We start from the raw sequence: 18982 nt of genomic DNA on the forward strand, positions 1-18982 counted from the left end.
GCAGCAGCAGCAGCAGCAGCAGCAGCGCCGACGCCCTGGGCGAATCGGCCTTCCTGTCGCCCCGGGAACCAGCAGCAGCAACAGCAGCAGCAGCAGCAGACGCGCAAGTCAGACAGAGGCAAGAAAGCCAAGAGGAGCAGGAAAGCGCAGCAGCACTTCAGGAGGTGCAAATGGATTTCATGCGAGCCAACGGCTGCGAACAAAGGCGCAAAAGAAACAGCAGCAGCAGCAGCTGCAGCAGCTGCAGCAGCAAAAGGAACGGCGACATCTGCAGCACGAATAGCTGCAGCAACTGCGGCGGCGACAACCATGGGAACTGCAGCAGCTGCAGCAGCTGCAGCGGCGAAGCTGATTCAACTAAAAGCGCCAGCTCGGATAAAGAAAACAAAGAAGACAAAATTAAAAGCTTTTCCAGCAGCAGCAGCAGCAGCAGCAGCAATGAAGACATGTGGGGCGACGTTTTCGCGCCGCTGCCAGCGGCGCTTTCCCCGCTGCACAGCTACGGGGCCCTTTCCGTGCTGCAGACCAGCAGCAGCAGCAGCAGCAGCAGCAAAAGAAACAAAAATGGAAAAGGAGGGAAAGAAGCACTTAATGGAGATGCAGAAAAGCAGCACACAGACACCCTGGGCTGCGCGCTGCGGTGTCTGTACACCTGCTTGTCCGTCGCCGCCCGCCTGCTGGTTGGTTTTGCTTTAATTGTTTTTTTCCTCTTCGCCTTTTCTTGGGACTTCTGACTCTGCTGCTGCTGCTGCTGCTGCTGCTTGGTGGGACTGGATATCCGAGCAGCAGCAGAGGCAGCAGCGAGCAGAGAAAGAAAAAGGCGGCAGCAAACAGCTGCGGCTCATCGCCGTCTCCGGCGTTTCTTGCAAATGAACTTTTAAGAACTTGTGTTTCATTTATTTTGGCCTTTTGCTGCTCCTTGTTTGTTTCTCGTTGCGGTTTGCTGCTGCTGCCTTCGGCTTTTTGCTGCGTTGCATTTTTGCTGCAGTTTCTCATTTATTAGTTTTTCCCCCCTCAATGATAAATTGCTATTCACTGTTTGCTGCGAGCTGCTGAGTCGCTCTCCACAGCCCTTTGTCCAGGTACAGCAGCAGCAGCAGCAGCAACAGCAGCAGCAGCAACAGCAGCAGCAGCAGCAACAGCAGCAGCAACAGCAGCAGCAGCAGCAGCAACAGCAGCAGCAACGCCAGCAGCAGCAGCAACAGCAGCAGCAGCACCCGTGGAGTCCCTAGGCCCTGTGTGTTTCTGGCTAATTTGCCAACTCATCCTTGACTGCGAACTGGAGGCCCTGAGGGTTAATTTGAGAGGCCGTTAGCAACAGCAGCAGCAGCAGCAGCAGCAGCAGCAGTTGGCTCTGAAAGCAGGCGAAGAGCAGCAGCAACAGATTCCGAAGCGAAAAAGTATTTCTTTTTTGTTCAGTTCCGCTGCACCTTTTGCTGTTGTCTTTGAAGCTGATGAGGCCGGCGGCTGCGGCTTTCCGAGTTGTCTTGTTTTATTTCGTTTTTTATTTTCATGCAAAAGCTCTGCTGCACTTTGGGCTCTTGTGGCTGCGCGCAGCTCTTCTAGCCAAGTTGCTGCGCTGCTGCTGTTTGCTGCTGCTGCGCTGCAGCTGCTGGGGCCCCTGTACTGAGCTGCTGGGGCCTGGAGCAGCTGCGGTTCTCGCTGCTGGGCGTCCGCACCTGCTACGGGCCGCCGCTGCAGCTTGCTGCTGCAGCTTGCTGCTGCTTCTGCGAATTTGCTTCAAATTTCGAATTTAAAAGCAAACTTGAGTGGCTCTGACGAAGGAGTCCAGCGAGTGCCCCTCAATGCACAGGATCTGAACCAACTTGGGCATGCTGCACTTCATGGCGAGAGCCCTGGCTGTGCGGTAGCCGACGCCGTAGTTGGGGTCTGCGTCTCTTTCCATTTCTCCCAGCCTGCGGTTCAGCACTTTCAACTCATATTCCGTCAAATAAAGTTCGTATTCCAGTTGGAAGCGGCTGCGGGCGCGGAGCGGCGGGGTGTACGTACACCCCGCGGCGGGAGCGCGCGCGCCGGCGTGCAAGTTGCAAACGGCCTTGAGGAACTCGGCAGTTTGCGGCAGTCCTTCGATTTCCTTGACGGAGGGGTTTGTTTGCGGGGCAAATCCCCTTTTTAACAAAGAGTCGAGGAGTTGTTCGCGTTTTTTCTGCAGAGTTTCCACCCGGACCTGCAGCGCCGTCGCCAGGATGCAGTTGCACAGCCCCTCTTCCGCGGCCAAGTCGATCTTCACGGCGCTGCTGCCCTCCAGCGAAAGCCAAATAAACGCATGCAGCAGCTCGTGCGCCAAGTGCCCGCAGAAGAGGCCCTCGGGGACCCCGCGGGAAAGCAGGATCCGCTGCACTACGCGGTACGTCCGCGGCGCTGCTGCTTCTGCTGCTGCTGCTGCTGCTGCTGCGGGGGCCGCGGGGAAGGTGAGCGCCCGCGCCTCGCACCTGCCGTAGACGTTCTGGCTGCTGCCGCGGGAAAGCTGCATGTGCCAGACGGGAGTGATTTCGAAGGGGAGGTTTTGGACGTCTCCGTGGCAGTCGGCCTTGAGGAGCTGCTGCTGCTGCTGCTGCTGCTGCTGCTGCTGCGGAGCGGCAGGGACGTCGAGGAGGAGGGTGCAGCGGCCGCTGCTGCTGCTGTCGTCCGCTGCTGCTGCGCGGCGCAGCGCAGCGAGGCAGCAAAGCACCTCCGGGCGCGCGTGGGACTGCAGCAGCTGCTGCGTGAAGCGAACAGCAAAGAAGTCGCGCAGCAGCTGCCTGCTGCTGCTGACAAGGGGCTGCAGCGCAGCAGCATCGGCCACGGGCCGCAGCAAACTGCACTGGCCGCAGGTGGAGAGGCCCCCGAAGTTGCAGACGGGCTCGGCCCTGCTGCTGCTGCCGCTGCTGCTGCTGAAGATGAAGGGCACTGCCTTCTTGCAGCACGAGTTGCACTGCGGCAGCAGCCGGCAGCTTTCGCAAAATAAAACTTTTGGCCAACTCGAAATGAAGTTCTTCGTTCTCCGCAGCACCGCGTTGCAGTACGTACACCTGAACACCCGCCGCCCGCACGGGTACACCACTTCCTTCGTCTCCTCCACTTCCCACCAGCCCACCACGCACGGCTCGCGCTGCAGCTGCTGCAGCTGCTGCAGCTGCTGCTGCTGCTGCTGCTGCGGTGCTGCTGCTGCTGCGGCCGCGGCTACTGCGGCCGCGGCGGCGGGGCGGCGCGCGGCGGAGCGCGGCGCCCCCGCACCCGCTGCTGCTGCTGCTGCTGCTGCTGCTGCGGAGAGCTGCCCCGCGTGGGGCAGGACCGGGGAGGACGCGGAGCGCTGCAGCCGCTGCTGCTGCTGCTGCTGCGGAGTCCAAGACACAAAGGAAGGGTCCCGCCACGCGGGAGGCACAAAAGTAAAGGACTGCTGCCGAGAAGGAGTCGGAGTTGGCAGCAGCAGCGAAGACTCCGAACTCGCGCGCGAAGCAGCAGGCGAAGAGCCCCGCGACGACGCGGGCAGCGAGCTGCAGCCCCCGCGGTAGCTCACCGGCAACCCTGCTGCTGCTGCTGCTGCTGCTGCTGCTGGGGGGGAGGAGGCGTGGGGGAGGGAGGGGGAGGAACAAGACACGAAGGCCTCCCGCAAAGGCTGCTGGCCACTCCGGCGGCAAGCGCTCACCATCTGCTGCGACAGAGAGCGCGAAGGCGCAGCCCCCGCGCTGCGCTGCTGCTGCTGCTGCTGCTGTGTGGGCGCAGCAGCGCGGCCACTGGAGGCCGAAGAGCTCGACTGGCCCATTTCCAAAGAAATTAAACAGAAAAAATTAATTTAAATTCAAAAACAGCTCGGGAGAGCCCTGTGGGGCGTTTCAGAAGGCAAAACGGCCACCGGGAACCGGCAGAAAGGATCGACCGCGGGAGGATCCGGCTGCAGCGAACCGCAGAAACCTGCGAAAACAGAAATAAAATTCAGTTAATTTCCTTTGAATATGAATAATATAACCTTTTATGCTTTCAATAAGCCAGCCAAGAGGCCCGTCAACCCCGCTTACTCATCTTCCGGACCCATTTTCGCCGCCACACGCACACTGGCAATGCGGTCAAGGCCCGGACCAACGCGTGACTACGCGCGATCTTTGAAAAAAGGGTCAACTGTCTGCAACAAAACGCAAAATAATACTAAAATATGATTAAATTGGCTAAATTTGCATAAATAATGAAAATTGCAACTTTTCGTCGCTCGAGTAGCGGCGGGAATCCAAGCCATGAGTGCCAGCAGTAGGGAGGGACCAGACCGGCCTTGAAACTCCAACATCTGAACATTGAACTCTAAACTCAGGACTTAAAAATTACTTTTAAAGTCTATTTGAAGGCTTTTGAGAATTTGAGGAGAATATCTTCGCTAGATTCTTCTAAGGGGGCATTTTCAAGTCATAGGAGGTGAAGTGCAGATGCTGAACAAAACGACAAGAGGCATAACATGGAAGCTCCACTGAAATTGTCTAGCAGCTATGTAAAGAAACTTTGGTATTAAAATTTCGTTTTGTTTTGTGAAAAATTAAAACATATACACTAAAAGGGCGAATAGAACCATACAGATATGCGCAAACAGCCAGCCGGGCTCTTTATTCTGAGTTGAAAACGCCTTAACTGCTTTATTAGCTCCAGTTTGCGACAGTTTTCAGTGTTTCCCACAGCATGTGTCGGTAGATTTATGTACACATTATTGTGGAGATAAAACAATTAGTTCCAGCAAATGAATTTGAATATAAAGGCGAATATGCATGCAAATGCGTATATGGCCATTAGCTGCATTTGGTGTTTGAATTAGCTGCATAGAAAGAGAGCAATTCAGTTTGTACTGCGGCTGCGTCTGCAGGCCGCTAATATGTGCGCTCACAGATAAACAAAAAGGCGGGTGAAGAAGTATTGGCCATTCGATGTACTTTAATTAATTAGAGTCAAGTTAAGCATGTGAAGTGGCCCAGCGAAGCCTCTACAGGGTGAATTATATATGTTCCAAACGGCAAACACAAATCGAATTCAGTGCAGAGACGTTAGAGAAAACAATATGAAGTGTGTCATTTCTCTTTTGCTTGACATAAGCTGCTTCCTACAACTAGACTCAAGGCTTGAATTGGCTTTCTGTTGAGCCTTCTGGATGAAGCGCTTCTTCTTTATGGAAGTTTGAAGGCTGTTTTGGAAACAGAGTTGATATTAAGAATCCAATAATGAACAAGTGAGATTAAAATGCGATAAGAGAGTAAATGATCCATCTAATGTCATGTTGGCTTCCCTTTGTTCATTTATAGAGTAGACACATGAGTTGTGCAGCAATTTGAATTTGAATGAGACGAGCGTCTCGCTAGCCTGACATATTCCTAAACATGCAGACACAAGCACATAATGCATATCTTTATGAAATGTCAGAAAGGCATGATTATGCTGTGTAGATGTTTATGTATAAGTAGCCGTGTCAGCTGCTCCAACCTCCAGCGTGTTTGGGTTTCTTGAAACAGAACGACATGCAGATTTGTCGCGGGAAATCAATTGGGTGACTATGAATATGAGCTGCATGGTTGTAAACCCTCTAAATTCAATCCAAATTCTTCCATACGCGATACACATTCCTCTCTTAAAGCGTTCACAGAAGATGACAGATTTGCACTGCACACTATGCACTGCAAAGCAACGAATCTCACGCTACTGCAGCCATCTCCCACAATTCGCGTTATATATCAGATATGTGTATATATATGCATATTATATATATATATATATATATATATATATATATATATATTATGCGCAAAGCACCGACAGGCTCAAAGACACACCAATCCTATGCCATTCGTGCATGGTTGCTGCAGAGCTTCTTTAAAATATTCGTCCTCAAACCTCTAAAAGCAACGCATTCAAAGATTGTTCTGCGAGTTTCCGCTAAACTGGATTTTAGAATGATTCCAATTCGACATTTCCCTCGAAGGCCTATGTTTCATGTGAGCCTACTGGTGTTTCCCCTTCACCTTTGGTATTGCAAGTTTCAGGAGCACATCCTTAGGGATCCATGCCTCAAGGAATTTTCAGTATATCATATAACACAATTGTATTCATCTTTATGAATTGTTTATCTTTTGCGCTATCTGCTGCTGCGTGAAGAGCCCCATTAGGGGGCCCCTCTGAAAACATCGGCAGATTCGAGGGCGTAGATGGTGATCAGAGGCTAAACTACAGCAATCTGCGCGTCATTTGGCGTATTAAGTGTTTAATTAGATATTTGAAGCGCTTATTTCATCTTCATACGGGGAGATACAGCAGAATTCCGTCTGTAGACCTGCCATCGGCGATCCGATGACATTCGCGGCCAGGTGGCCTCGCCTAGGCCGAGTAAACGGTCTTCACGTGATTTTGCCCAACAAATTCGATCACTTTCGTCTTTCAAATTCCTTTGCTTGCCACCTGCGTGGAGAAGACAGGCAATGGAAGCAATGGACCTGTCAGCATCGCTTGATTATTGGGAATTCAGAAGTAGACAGGGAAGCTGTTGTATCCGCCACACAGATATGGCCGCATCTGGCGGATCAGAGGGGCCTGTCTACGGCTATAACGGCGCGTGAATTTTCCAATGGATGCGCAAATAGGGGAGGAAAGGCACAGTGGCGACTGCAGATGCCACAGGCGAAGGGCCTAAGCACCCAGCCTGCTGAGTGCTCGCAGCCAGACGCCGCTCCTTCCAACTGCGGCTTGAGCTATTCCAAATTTGTCCGAAAGTGCTCCGACTGGCTCACAGATCGGCAGCTCGAGCGCGTCGCCGTCCGCCTCAAGGCGTACAAGGCGCTTAAGAAAGCGCCACGGGCTCACAACAAGCTCGCAGTGATACGAGATATTGGAAAGATCGTTCCTAGTAAGTGCCTCACTCTGACTTTTAAACATTTCTCGCAGTTTGTTCTGCTTCCCGCGCTGCAAACAGCCTATTTGCGGCGTTGCAGCTGCTGCTGCAGACGGAAACAAGCAGCCCAACAGTGGGCTGCTCGCGTTGCAACTTCATTGCTTTGCGTTTTTCTGCAGAAGAGCATCAAGCAGAGCTCACTAAACTTCTCTCAGAAAGCCTTGACCTCGTAGACCCCCATCACTTCCTCCGCCTCTCGAAGGCTTCGGCGGAGCGCATTTACACAGTACGTCACTCTTACTAAAGCCGCACTGTGCAAGTTGGGAGGCGGCGCCAGAAGCGCGTCGTGCACTCCTTGTCAGTCATTTCCAGGCCAACCAGGGACCTCTAGGGAGCACTTTAGAGGGCCCGAGGCAATGAATGCGCCGCAGTTTGCTGCTGCTTCTCGTGTCCTGTGGTGAGCAGCAAGACGAAGTCGGAGATGGAATCCCACAGTCAATAATGGGCGACTACACAGTTGGCGCGGAACTTCTCAGTTTTCAACGAACAGCTCATCAGCCGCAGCGAATGCCGGCCAGCGGTGACGGCGAGTGGCTCAGCAGCGGCTCGAGCTGCACAGACCATTCAGAAAATGAGCCCCACGCGCACACTCGAGAAGTTGCCACGAGGCCCCCCACCCCCACGCGCTTGACTGAGGCAAGCAAATTAAAGGCTTATATGTGGCACTGCGTCCTCGAAGTGGAAAGACACGGGGATTTAAGGCTGGGAAATCTGTGCATTGGCTGACAGTGCATGCTCATCAAACTAGCTGATTCTCCTTCCGGGTGCATTTGCAGAAACGAATTGGGGAATTTGTGGTGGACTGGAAAGACCCCTCAATTCCAGAAACTGGCAGCAGATCAAAGAGCCTCGTCTTCCTCTCCAATCTTCCCCATGCTCCTCGAGACGTTCTTACGGATTGCCTTTGCAAAGTGTGGCGACATCTGTTCCGCTGCCCTTTACTTTTGCAGCCGCTCGTGTTTTTCGCCGCAGGCAAACTACGCGCTCGCTGTTTCGTGTGACGCTTGTACTATAGGCTTTTTCTGGCTGTGGAAAGATCAAAAGGGTGGAAATATTTGACGACAGATTGCGAACTCTTGACCAAACAGAAGATGTAAGTTGGACGCCCACTGTCTCATTGCCTAGCCTTTGTGGCGACTATGAGGACAGAAAGAATATAGATTGTTTGCGTTGCGGATCGTGTTTGATTAGAATACGATGCAGTCCAAGGGAGAAAAAGCCATTAGCGACAAATTAGAAAAACGATTCTCTCCGATTTTCGCCCTAGCTGGTGAGGCGACATCCAATCCTCGCACGTGCGTTAGATATCATATCCAAGGCTACAGTTTATTATGATGTTCTGCTACACCGTATTTTCTGTGCAGAATTCAGCTGCGTTGAAGAGAAGCAGAAAGCATGCTCCACATATCTCCGCACATTCGGGGTCCCTTGCATCGACCGTCTTGTCTATCCCGAGGATGCTGCAGTGAAGACTACGCTAATAGCCACAAATTTACCCTTCGTTTTGACTGCTGATGGTATGGACGAATCTGAATAGGGCATTGTGCAAGGCTCTCTTTGGAGGCTTTCAACTGCCTAAAGATTAACAATGGATTAAAGCAAGTTCACGAGAATTTCTGCGTTGCCTTTGCTGCCTCAGAAATTGCCCGTATATTAGCATTCGCATTAGTTTATGAAGCGGATACTGCTTGTCAGTATCCCTGCGGTTGCCGCATCCGAATGACAAATCCCCGCCTATTCGGATATGAGCACGTGTTTGTCGAAGCGCGCTCCGACACGGCGGAACCTTTCTTTGTGCTGCCTCCCCACAAGGAAGGACCTCACGGGGACGTCGATGGCACCGTTCTTGCAAGCGGATCGGTGCTCCATGACCAGAGAAAGACTAAACCAAAGATAAGCCAATATCCAGTGGGAAGCAGTCAGTCAAATTTATTTGTCAATATGCAGAGCATCTCAGGTGGTAATACTGCGGAAGTAGACCTCGCTCACTCTACAGAAGCCCGCCAGCATACTTCATTGGCCGCATTGGGAAGCTATACGACCAGCATACAACAGAGCTGTTCGCGTGCTGCCATATCCGCAACACTAGACGAGAATATCTTCATCCCCGTTCATCGATCACTTATTGAAGTGAGTCACATCGATAGAAAGGAAAGTGAAGGAAGTCTTGCGGGTGGCGTATATGCTGCGGTATCGTGCGTATTTTCGACTCTTCAGGTTAAGAACAAAAATGAAACCCGCAAGACTTTTGACCACTCCAAAAATAACTTTGATCTTGGTCGACATGTGGTGAAGAAGTGCGTTTTGAGCTTGAACAACGGAGCATCCACATGTTAAATAGCAGTTCGGATCCTGGTCGCCACGTGACGAAAGCCAGCACGTCGTGTATTGTATCAAGTACTCTCAGCAACCGGAAATCCGAGAATTCTCAACCGCTTTTTGAATGGCCAAGTACATTTGCTGTTGCGATGCAGGCTCCTAATGAATCGCTTAGTTCTCAACAACGATGGAATGTTTGTTCTCCGCTTTGCCTCATTCGAAGCTGCAGAAGCAGCTGTTCGCAAGTGCAGAGGTGCTGTAATATACGACTCAAAAGCGCTGCTCCTGTTTTCCCCTCGTCGATGTGTGTATCACAACGGTATGTTCCTCTGATACCTAGAGGCTGATCTGCCTTTAACTAATGGAATCAGCTGTTATATCTGTGTATCAAGAATGCGTCATGTGGCTTGCAGGACAGCTTGTGGACTTCGTTATACCGGAGGGAAATTTCGCTATCGAATCTAAGAATTACAATGCACGCGCATAGTGCCGCACGGCTTGTCTTATGCGGAACTTTGCGCTATTAACACATGCACAAGTACACCAGTGCACTGTGAAAGAAAGTCATCGGAGTCTTTTGCCGTCACAGCAGACGTGGGCAGTAGCCGAGTCAACTTGCAACACGATGCACAACAACACATCGAAGCAGTTGTTGTGGCAGGCATGGATGCGAAAGCAGCAGTAGGCCTTGCGCAAGCCCCAACAAACAGTCCAGTTTGTCGGTTACAAGATCTGGGGTGTTCTTCCCCCAGCCAGGAACATGGGGATGAGAACGATCGACAGGAGGAAGAATATGCCTCCAATTGAACCACACCAAAACAGTGAAACCTGCGACGACTCCCCATTAATTCTTGTTCAACTTGTACAAGCCACTCTTGTCGCTTACCGTTATGAACGTGGCCCACCACGGTACAGGAGCGGTCACTTCGCACGTGGTAGACATGTTAATCTGTGATCCAGTTCATGAGTGGAGGAAGTGCTTCCAAGATTCGGAGTAGAACGCACCATGACGGTTCCAGCAGTCATCCAGATGAAGGCGACGGCCAAAAGAGATATTTCGAACCACAGCTGAAGGAAGGATTGGCCCTGATAGAGAAACTTTCACTGCGTAATCGCCTTACAACTGCTGGGAAGCCGTGTTGTTTCTTCATCCTGTCGGCAGCATAGGTAGCCGGTAAGCTCTGGACAGACCCTGTTTACTGTTGTTTCACGCTGTTGAGACTTGAAAGCCTTACGAGGAGGATGGCACCGAGAAGCCACAGGTCTGAATTGAACGGATTCACCCATGTTCATGCACTGCAGGTGTTTTTTGAACCTACTTAGTGGAACGTCACATGGTCGCATGAAATTTGTAGCGACGATTGCAGCGAAACCGAGGGCCGTCGCGCCCGATACGGCCGTCAGGATTGTCGCCTGGAAGGAACAAGGAATTTCAGATGAGTCTCAGTAGTCCAAGGTTGGAACCAGCAAGCATCCTCCGTGTGAGTGCCTTTTCTGGTCGTCTACACCGGCCTTACCGCATCTGAAAATGGAATATTACAAATTTGTTTCTAAGGTTGACACAAATGTAAAAAGGCTTACATCTAAAGGTTTCGACTTTCGCCTTCGCTCCAGATGGATCCCTCATTGTCGGAAGTTTTTGTTTAGAGGCGCCGATACTATATCCAAACAATAGCGCGCAATATAGGAACCATGCAAAAAGTGAAGGAAGAAGTCGCGCTTAGCATAACCAATTGTGGCATGGCGTAGAGCAGGTTGCATACTGTCAGCATGAGCTGTCAGTACACCAGGACTAGCAGACGCTCCTTTCAGTAGCACGTTTCCGCAGAAATGCGAATTTTTGGTTTGAGACAACCGCATTTCAACGAAGGGAGAGTTGAGTTTTTACATAATGTTACTTCTAGTTTTCCTCTAAGCCTTCAAATTGCTCTTCCTAGTTCAATTCTCAGTGCCATAAACGTCTACACGAGGCTCTGCAGGATGCGTGTTGGGGTGGGTATTCTTAGCAGACCATGATACATCACGAAAATAGGTAACTAGCAAAGTAAGCTACTTGCAAGCAGTACATTGCTTGGGCGCTGACTGCTGCAGGCAACGCTGCAGATAAACCTGCGCGCTTCGACCCTCAGAATTCAAACGAGCTTGCACGGATCAGGAATACGTTGCAGATAAAAAGCCAACAAAAACAGCTAAAAAAAAATGCGCCGCAAACAGGATCTGGCGCAAATTCGTCTGCCGTGCTAGGGTGTTTGCACCGCAGTTCGTGAAGAAATAAGTAAGTGCTCCCAAAGCGTCTCAGGAGAGCAAAGATGCTTCAAGTGAATTTGACGTTGCGTTTTGAAATTTTGTTGCGGTTTACCTCGAAGTAAACCTACGTGACCGAGCATATCTTGGACCCTGCAAGTTGGAGTGCCTCCATGGAGAGAAGCGACGTGCAAACTCCAAATTTTGGAAGTGGGAGGGGCAGCACAGTCCCTCCACTGCATAACATTTCCTATGCAAACCCGTCTTCACCGCAAACTTGACGCTAAGGGCGAAGCTGGCACGGACATCGCTGTCACAAAACTGTTGCCATATACTGAATGGATAACACTCCTTTGGAAATTGGCAAGAGGCTCCACAGGAGTACTACCTGCTAAGCTGAAAGACACCCACGTGTTTTCTTGAACGCGACCGACTGTACAGTGAGCTTGACCACCGGTTATTAAACGCAACTTCATCCTTCCCGTTTGAAGCCCGTATCCCACGGCTGTCAAGTGTCACGGGAACCAACGTCCATTTTGAGGCAAACTTCAGCGGCTTAAGGGGCGCCGATTCACCAGTAACACACTCACCAGTTACTTGATATCCATATCGCGCTGATGGGAATTAATGGTGTCAGTCAGACAGTTTTGCGCTGCGTGACACTTTGAATGACGGACACAAACTTTGAGTCGCGCGAAATGTAGGTAATTACCCGAGGAGGCAACCACATCTGGTCCCAATGCTTTGCACCGCCAAAGAAAACCGTTCAACTGGAGAAGGCCTTTCTAATTCATCAAAATCGATCTTTATCTCATCCTCCTCCTTAAACGTTCGGTCGCCCAAGATTGCAGCATACACTTGTTCCTGTTCCTCTGTGTAGCCATCAGGTTGTGGGTAATCCAATGCATCAAAATCCCAAGAATGATCTGAATAAGACAAATTTCGTCTGTTCTTGAGCGCGCGCACTGCGAGTTCTCGTCGCATTGACGGATACTTTCCAGCTTGGCTTTTCCGAAGGAAACTTGGAGGATTTTTCCTTCTGAGCACAAGCATAAGCATAGTCAAACTGCATCCACCTTCCATACTTCAAAGGCAGCTATTATAAATGGGGAATGCCGTGGGTGATCTGTGTAAAGCGTGAACGCACAAATGGCGGAGCGTATCTCGGCGTTCTGGAGCGAGCGTTGTATCCACGTTCAAAACATGATCTGCAGAGGAAACTGACAATTCTTAGTGAAGAGTAGGTAAAAGCAAATTAGGCGGTCTTGCCACACTACAGCTATGTAGGCAGTGCTTCTGAAATGAATCATAAGGTTAGGTGAGTAATGGGATGCTCAGCCTGTTGCAGCATTCGATTAGGAAACCAGAAACAGCGCAGCAGCGGCTCGATGTTTCTGACTGTTCTAATCCCCTCGGGGGAGCGCACCAACGCATAGGGTGACAGCGCCTGCCATCCTTTCCGCAGAGCACTCTAGCAGTTGGCGCATTCGTTCATCTTCGTCCTTGGTTGCCAAACGGATGAGATCTGCGCCGTTGTTGTCCTTCTCCTGAGCTCGCAAGTTTTCTTCTTCGAGCGCCTGCCTGCATTTAACCGATACACCCAAGGCGCAGGAACTAGAACGAGGCCTGGCCTGTACATGAAAGAGGAACTAGCGCGAAAATTCTGCACTAGGAAGCCTGTCTTGATAACCCCATTGTCGTTTACAGAAGATAGCACTAGCTGTGGAATACCTACAAGCCTCCACGTGGAAATTCACCTAAGAGCTTTTATTTCTTCTTCGGCTTCTTCACGCGCTCTGTCCCTCAGCGTTTCGCGTTCACTCTTTGCTGTTTGGATGATCCTCTTTGCGTGATTCGCGGCATTCTGAAGCATTTGCATGACTTCAGCTTCTTGATCTGCGCTGGTGAGCCCAACAGGGTGGGTAGAGTGGTGCAATCGCCCCTCAAGAATGTGCGGCAAATGAAGGTGCCGTAAGGGGATTGGCATGTGCAGGGCGTGTTCGCCTGTGCCATCCTGCCCACCAAGCACTCTGCCGGGGAGAGGGTGATAGGCTGCATGAAATCGCTGGCGTAAGCTGTGGAAGCCTCTTCTTGTGTGGTCAAGTTCCGCTGGGTTAGGCGCTTCAATTCCTGACCTTATTCCCCCGGACAGCTGATCTGAGCGCACGTCGCTATTCAAGCCCATTTGCACCCGTTCGCGCGAACCTTTACTGCTATCAGACCGCATCTTCGGCATGACTCTCATGGAGAGGTTCGACAAAGTTCGCCTCAGGAATGAAGAGGGCCGGGACTCCATAGTAGTTGCTGGGGAAGCTGCATGAGCTACGGAAGTCCTCAGGACGGCGTTGTTGGGGCCATTAGTAGCATCAGTGTGCTCGCATTGCTCATCTTTGCGCTCTTCAGCCAAGCTGAGTTGGTCCTTCGAGCCCCTGAAATCAGTGCCAGACTGCTGGCTCACTTTTCGGCTGGCCACTGGCCGCCTTAGTGAGAGCCTGAATGGCATCTTTGAGCCGAACGTGTTTGTGAGCTGCTGGAAACATCCACTGGCAAGTCTCCAGCAGTACACTCTACGGCAAAACAATGGACTGCTTCAACTGGCCAGGCGTGGCTCAGCCCAGGGAGCCCCTTAACCACGTACCGGGCTCAAGGCCTGCTTCAAAGAGCAGCTGCTATAAATGAATGAACCGCAATACAATGAAAACGGTGGTCAGAAAGATCCTCCATCGGGTTCCTTTGATGACTTGGGTCTCGCCTCAACGGAATCACGTCGAGGGGGCACTGAGCGAAGCTGGCGAAGCCCCCCGTTAACACAAATTAGAACCGCATAGCTAGAGCGCTCTTTGAAAAATACGACATTCTCGCTCTCTCCGCAGATACAACTCTTCTCTCAGAACCATGTGCTGCGCATGGCCTCCGTAACCGGGCTAACTGCTGACTTTGACTCGTGGCTTTGTGTGGGCCATCGGGCAGTGGACCTAGTGATTAACAATGTCAAGCCGCTTAACTCCATTCATAGTCTACTTAATATTTTTTTAACGCTTCTTGTTCCTTGAGGCAACATGAAACCAGGCTTTTACTCAGATGCAAAGCACCGCACAGAATCCTCGTTCCAGAACTCCGAACGCCGCGGAGTATAAGCAGGTCTGTTGGCCTGCTGTTTAATTGTACCATAGGTTTCTTGAATTCTAATCTCAATTAACGCTCTATAACCATTAACCATGAAGGATCAGCTTAGGTTTGCGTCCCCCGGAAACAGCCACTGCGGCCCTGTAGACCAGCACTTGCGCAGGGGAGCCTTCCAGCTGGCAACTACGTGTGTTGCACTAACTTTTACTACATCGAAACTCTTAAGCCAAATTGAAGTTTATCGCGTCATGATTCAGAGCACCAAAAACGCCGGCAGGAGCCCTCTTCTCCTCAACATCTGATCAGGTCGCAGCACTTGGTGTGCGCAGGTCGTTACGCGGCCATACATGAGATAGACTCCCACAAAGGCAAATAAGAGAACACGAGAGACAACAAAAACAGCCGAAATATGGCAAAAACGTGGCGACAGCGTGAAGGAGGGCAAGAGAACTCATCCAAGCAATACCTCAGACACAGCGACGAGGGCGAAGAGCGTCGACTCCTTAAGAGCCCCACACAAACACCTGAGGTGCCTAACGTGCCCTGCAGCGGCGTACTCCACGCGCCACATCCCCCTTCTTTGCTGCTGTAACCACCGCAGCTCCTATGACTTCAAACAGCACTGTGTCTGTGGCCTGTAGGCTGTCGGCGCCGGTTCCTTTTGCTTCCCCGTATTTAGCACAGCCAGCAAGACAGACGCAACATAATATCCATGTGCAAAGAGTATCTATCAAAATACATTGGCCACACTAAATCCCCTTCAACCTCCAAAGCATGACGCGCCGCCCACGTGCATGTTCCTAGTTCAAGTTTGTCTCTGTGTCTGGGCTGAGCTCTCTGCTGCTCCACTCCACGCAGCAACGCCGAAACGGAATACAAATATTTTGCCGCCGCGAGACGCACAGAGCAGAGGCAATGCAGCTCAATGAAAACCATCGGGATGGGTAGCCCAACACGCACTGACACGAAACTGCCCAAGCAGCAGGGAGTCTAGGAAGCTGGGGCCCTCGTTGCACAGCACTTTTGAGTCAGTCTAAGAAGGATCCAAATATATGTCTCTCTTCATCTGAGATGAAATCGTTATGCAGGAGAAAATCCGTGGCCACGTCTTCGAATATTTCAACTGACCCAAAACCCTCCTCCGTTGTCGGCGGCTCCACCTTCGCATAGAACGAATTCACGACAACTTTCGGCACCTTCGCGAGCCGAAAGCGAGATGGAGACTGCCCTGTTACTGCAGCAGCGCCTGCAGCGGCTTGCGCCCTAAGCGCGGCCGCAAGGCTGCGGAATTGCCCCAGGTGGAGGCAAACTTCCTTCGGCCACAGCAGAGCCACGCCCCGCACGGCGCAGCCCGGGGCGTGTTGCTTCGCCAGCTGTATGAACACCTGGCGATCTTCTTTGGTGGTGTTCTGCCGGTCGATCACCACACTTTTTCCCTCCCGAAGAAGCCTCGCGCAGAGCTCTTCGCACTTCGCCTTCGACTTCAGATCGTCCTGGCGCACAACGCCGTGCTGTGGAAACAGCTTCTCTATGAGAGTGCTTTTGCCGCTGCCCGGGGCCCCAATAAGGATGACGAGCTCCTGCACAGGGGGCTTCCCCTCACTGCATGGTTCTGTCTCGGTGGCGCGTTTCTTATGAGGCTGGACTTGGCCTTTCAGCAGCTCCATTGGGTCAAAGGCCGCAGCAGCAACTTCGCTTGCTTTCCGTTTCGCCACACTTCCAAGTTTTCCGTCGCTGCCCGTCAGAAGCTGCTGCTTTCCCGCAGCCGCCTCGCCCCCGCTCGGCTCTCCATTTACTCTGCGGCGCAGCAGCGGCAGCAGCGGCGTCGCCTTTTCAGTGAAGAACTCCTCAGGAGTGAAAAAACGAATTCCAGCATTTAACGCGAACTTCAAATCCGCAGCGCTGTGGTCGCCCGGCCGCCCCGCGGCGTCGCCGACGTAGAACACGCGCGGGAACTTGCAGTCCACGCTGGCTGCTGCTGAGGGCGCAACGGCAGCCTGCTGCTGCTGCTGCTGCTGCTGTTGCTGCTGCTGCAGCAGGGGAAGCAAGTCTTTGAAAATAAAGGCCCCGGCCGTGGGCCGAGGCTTCCTGTAGAGGTCGTCGCAGCAGCAAAGACAGGCAGTCAGAGGCACCGCCAGCGCTCGCTGGACTCCGTCAACTTTTTCGGTAATCTCTTCGAGTGACACGTGGCCAAGGGCCACGCCGAGTTGGTTCGACAGAATAAAAATGGAATAGCCCTGAAAGAGACACCCACGGCCAGTCAATGGCCTCGTCAGCAGCTGCCAGCAGCAGTTACAGCAAAACTGGCCCTAAAACAACAGACGCTCTACAGGCAATTTCAAACCGAGCTCAAGTGCAAGGAATCTTCGCATAGGTTAAGCGGCAAAAGCAGAAACAAATTTGCACAAAAGATGAAAGAAACAGCAGCAAGTTCACCGAATAAGGGCAAGGCTGAGAAGGTTCTGCCAACTGTTCTCTGAGACTCTAAGAGCATGCACAGAGAGGGAGATCATCTGAGCTCCTGCGCTCACGAGCTCGTGCAGCCGCTGCAGCTTCGCCCGCACGTGCGGGTCGAAGAGGAGCTTCCAATCTTGAGCGCCAGTGGGAAACTTTTTGCCGCTGCGAGTTGTTATGAGGGTGCCGTCAAGATCAAAAATGGCGACGCGGCTGCACTGGCACTTCTCGCGGGCCTCTGCGCCTTCACCATCAGCGGGGACGGGGCCACCGACTCTGCAACAAGTCGGTAAGTGAAAGACGGCTTGAGAGGCATGCAAGTTGTACAAGTGACAGCAATCGGCCCTCGCTGCTGCGCCCTTCTTAGCCTCACACTGGCTATACAACTGGTTCGAAGCTGCGCCATAGTGCCGCCACCAAAGGGAGTTTTCCCCCGCGGGATGCCAAGAGGGAGATGATGGCTGCGCCCCCACCGGAGAAAAAGTCTTGCGCTTTGGCATTTCACTGAATTCCACTCACCAGCTATGGCCTACAGTGCCCCGTGCTATACTCTTCGAGTCTTGCCACCTCTTGCTCCATGGAGCTACCATGCTTACTGAGGAAAAGGCTAGGCCACGGCTTTCTGGAGAAGCTCAAAAGCCACGCATGAAACGCTTCGGAGCCTTCTCTCTGATGGTAGAATAGCGCGTTCGCTCAGCTTCATGTGATAACTGACCAAAAAGGCGGGGATGAACTGAAAGATCGCTTCACCATCGAAGACTCCCCAAAATGGAGAAGCATGAAAGAAAAAATCAAAAATTCATGCAGTTGTCTGCAGTGTGTGTCGGCTAATGAACGAAGGAGTACTCAATGAAACCGTTGTGGACACCTGTCGAGTGGTGGTAGCTCTTAAGACACTTCCGGAATAACAAGTGCCTAGAGGCTAATTGCTCTATAATAGAGCTTGCAACGGAATAAAAAGTAACTTCATGACGATTAGGGACTTATTCGGCATTAACACCATTGTTATTTGGCATGCATCGTTCGTTTGGCATAGGGCTTCACAAATTATCAGCCCCTGCTCAGTTGCTGAAAGAGCTGGCCTATAGCTTTTTCAAAGTTTTTAGCCCCACAGTTTTCCCCGAGTGTTGATTTTCCTGTGTCATTCTATGTCGCTTTGCGGCTATAATCACAAAGCTCCAGCAGCGACAGGGACTGACTTTATAATTATTGGCATGCCTGTACCATTCAAGCGGTGAGGTGACCCCACACAGAAACAGACTATTTTCCAAATTAGAAGACAACAAAAGCAGCCTGAAGAGTAGATCTGGAGGATTTGAAACTCCGCCATGCTGCTCCGGTATGATGCACACACACAACACATTGCAGACTCGAAGAAACATGACTCAAACTCCCGTTGCTCTCAGATATTTTTTTTCGCTTTGTAAGGTCCATCCAATTATATCTTATCCATTACCCACCACAAGGCAGCCACGCTTTGTATTTCAGACACATGTGCTACGCTGAGGTACAGGCTCACAGCTGTGGCGAGCGTCTTACGGACACGCCCACACAGGGTTGCAAATGTGAAAGCTCAAGAGCTAAGCCATGGCGACTCATAGATAAGTTTTGGGCATATTTGCTCATTAGCGTAGCTCGAGGCCTGCTTGTTTTGAAGGGCTCTTCAGTGCTTAAAAAGCACAGAAGAGCCCTTCAAAACAAGCAGGCCTCGAGCCACGCTAATGAGCAAATATGCCCAAAACTTATCTATGAGTCGCCATGGCTTAGCTCTTGAGCTTTCACATTTGCAACCCTGTGTGGGCGTGTCCGTAAGACGCTCGCCACAGCTGTGAGCCTGTACCTCAGCGTAGCACATGTGTCTGAAATACAAAGCGTGGCTGCCTTGTGGTGGGTAATGGATAAGATATAATTGGATGGACCTTA

The 18982-nt window shown here is 51.7% G+C and overlaps 5 protein-coding genes across 5 annotated transcripts; 2 read left to right on the forward strand and 3 right to left on the reverse strand.

The window, feature by feature from the left end:
- Positions 1-170: 170 nt before the first annotated feature.
- On the forward strand, positions 171-734 carry ETH_00018665 (uncharacterized protein; the record flags this gene model as incomplete). Its single annotated transcript, XM_013377610.1, has 1 exon — positions 171-734. The coding sequence occupies one exon, from the start codon at positions 171-173 to the stop codon at positions 732-734; it is 564 nt and encodes a 187-aa protein (XP_013233064.1).
- Positions 735-1753: 1019 nt separating this feature from the next.
- On the reverse strand, positions 1754-3766 carry ETH_00018670 (uncharacterized protein; the record flags this gene model as incomplete). The annotated part of the gene is made up of 1 exon (XM_013377611.1): positions 1754-3766. One exon carries the CDS (start codon positions 3764-3766, stop codon positions 1754-1756), a length of 2013 nt encoding a protein of 670 aa, XP_013233065.1.
- A 2552-nt stretch (positions 3767-6318) lies between these two features.
- Positions 6319-9722, forward strand: ETH_00018675 (uncharacterized protein; the record flags this gene model as incomplete). Its single annotated transcript, XM_013377612.1, has 10 exons — positions 6319-6871; positions 7036-7142; positions 7693-7827; positions 7932-8009; positions 8108-8186; positions 8281-8433; positions 8556-9046; positions 9134-9213; positions 9391-9554; positions 9649-9722. 10 exons carry the CDS (start codon positions 6319-6321, stop codon positions 9720-9722), a joined length of 1914 nt encoding a protein of 637 aa, XP_013233066.1.
- A 2465-nt stretch (positions 9723-12187) lies between these two features.
- ETH_00018680 (vacuolar (H+)-ATPase G subunit domain-containing protein, putative) lies at positions 12188-13982 on the reverse strand (the record flags this gene model as incomplete). The annotated part of the gene is made up of 4 exons (XM_013377613.1): positions 12188-12518; positions 12627-12687; positions 12906-13060; positions 13237-13982. The coding sequence occupies 4 exons, from the start codon at positions 13980-13982 to the stop codon at positions 12188-12190; spliced, it is 1293 nt and encodes a 430-aa protein (XP_013233067.1).
- A 1651-nt stretch (positions 13983-15633) lies between these two features.
- On the reverse strand, positions 15634-17559 carry ETH_00018685 (polynucleotide kinase-3'-phosphatase, putative; the record flags this gene model as incomplete). The annotated part of the gene is made up of 2 exons (XM_013377614.1): positions 15634-16842; positions 17137-17559. 2 exons carry the CDS (start codon positions 17557-17559, stop codon positions 15634-15636), a joined length of 1632 nt encoding a protein of 543 aa, XP_013233068.1.
- Positions 17560-18982: the final 1423 nt, after the last annotated feature.

This window comes from Eimeria tenella, genomic scaffold (assembly GCF_000499545.2).
Source record: "Eimeria tenella Houghton genomic scaffold, Eth_scaff58, whole genome shotgun sequence".
NCBI classification, from domain to species: domain Eukaryota; phylum Apicomplexa; class Conoidasida; order Eucoccidiorida; family Eimeriidae; genus Eimeria; species Eimeria tenella.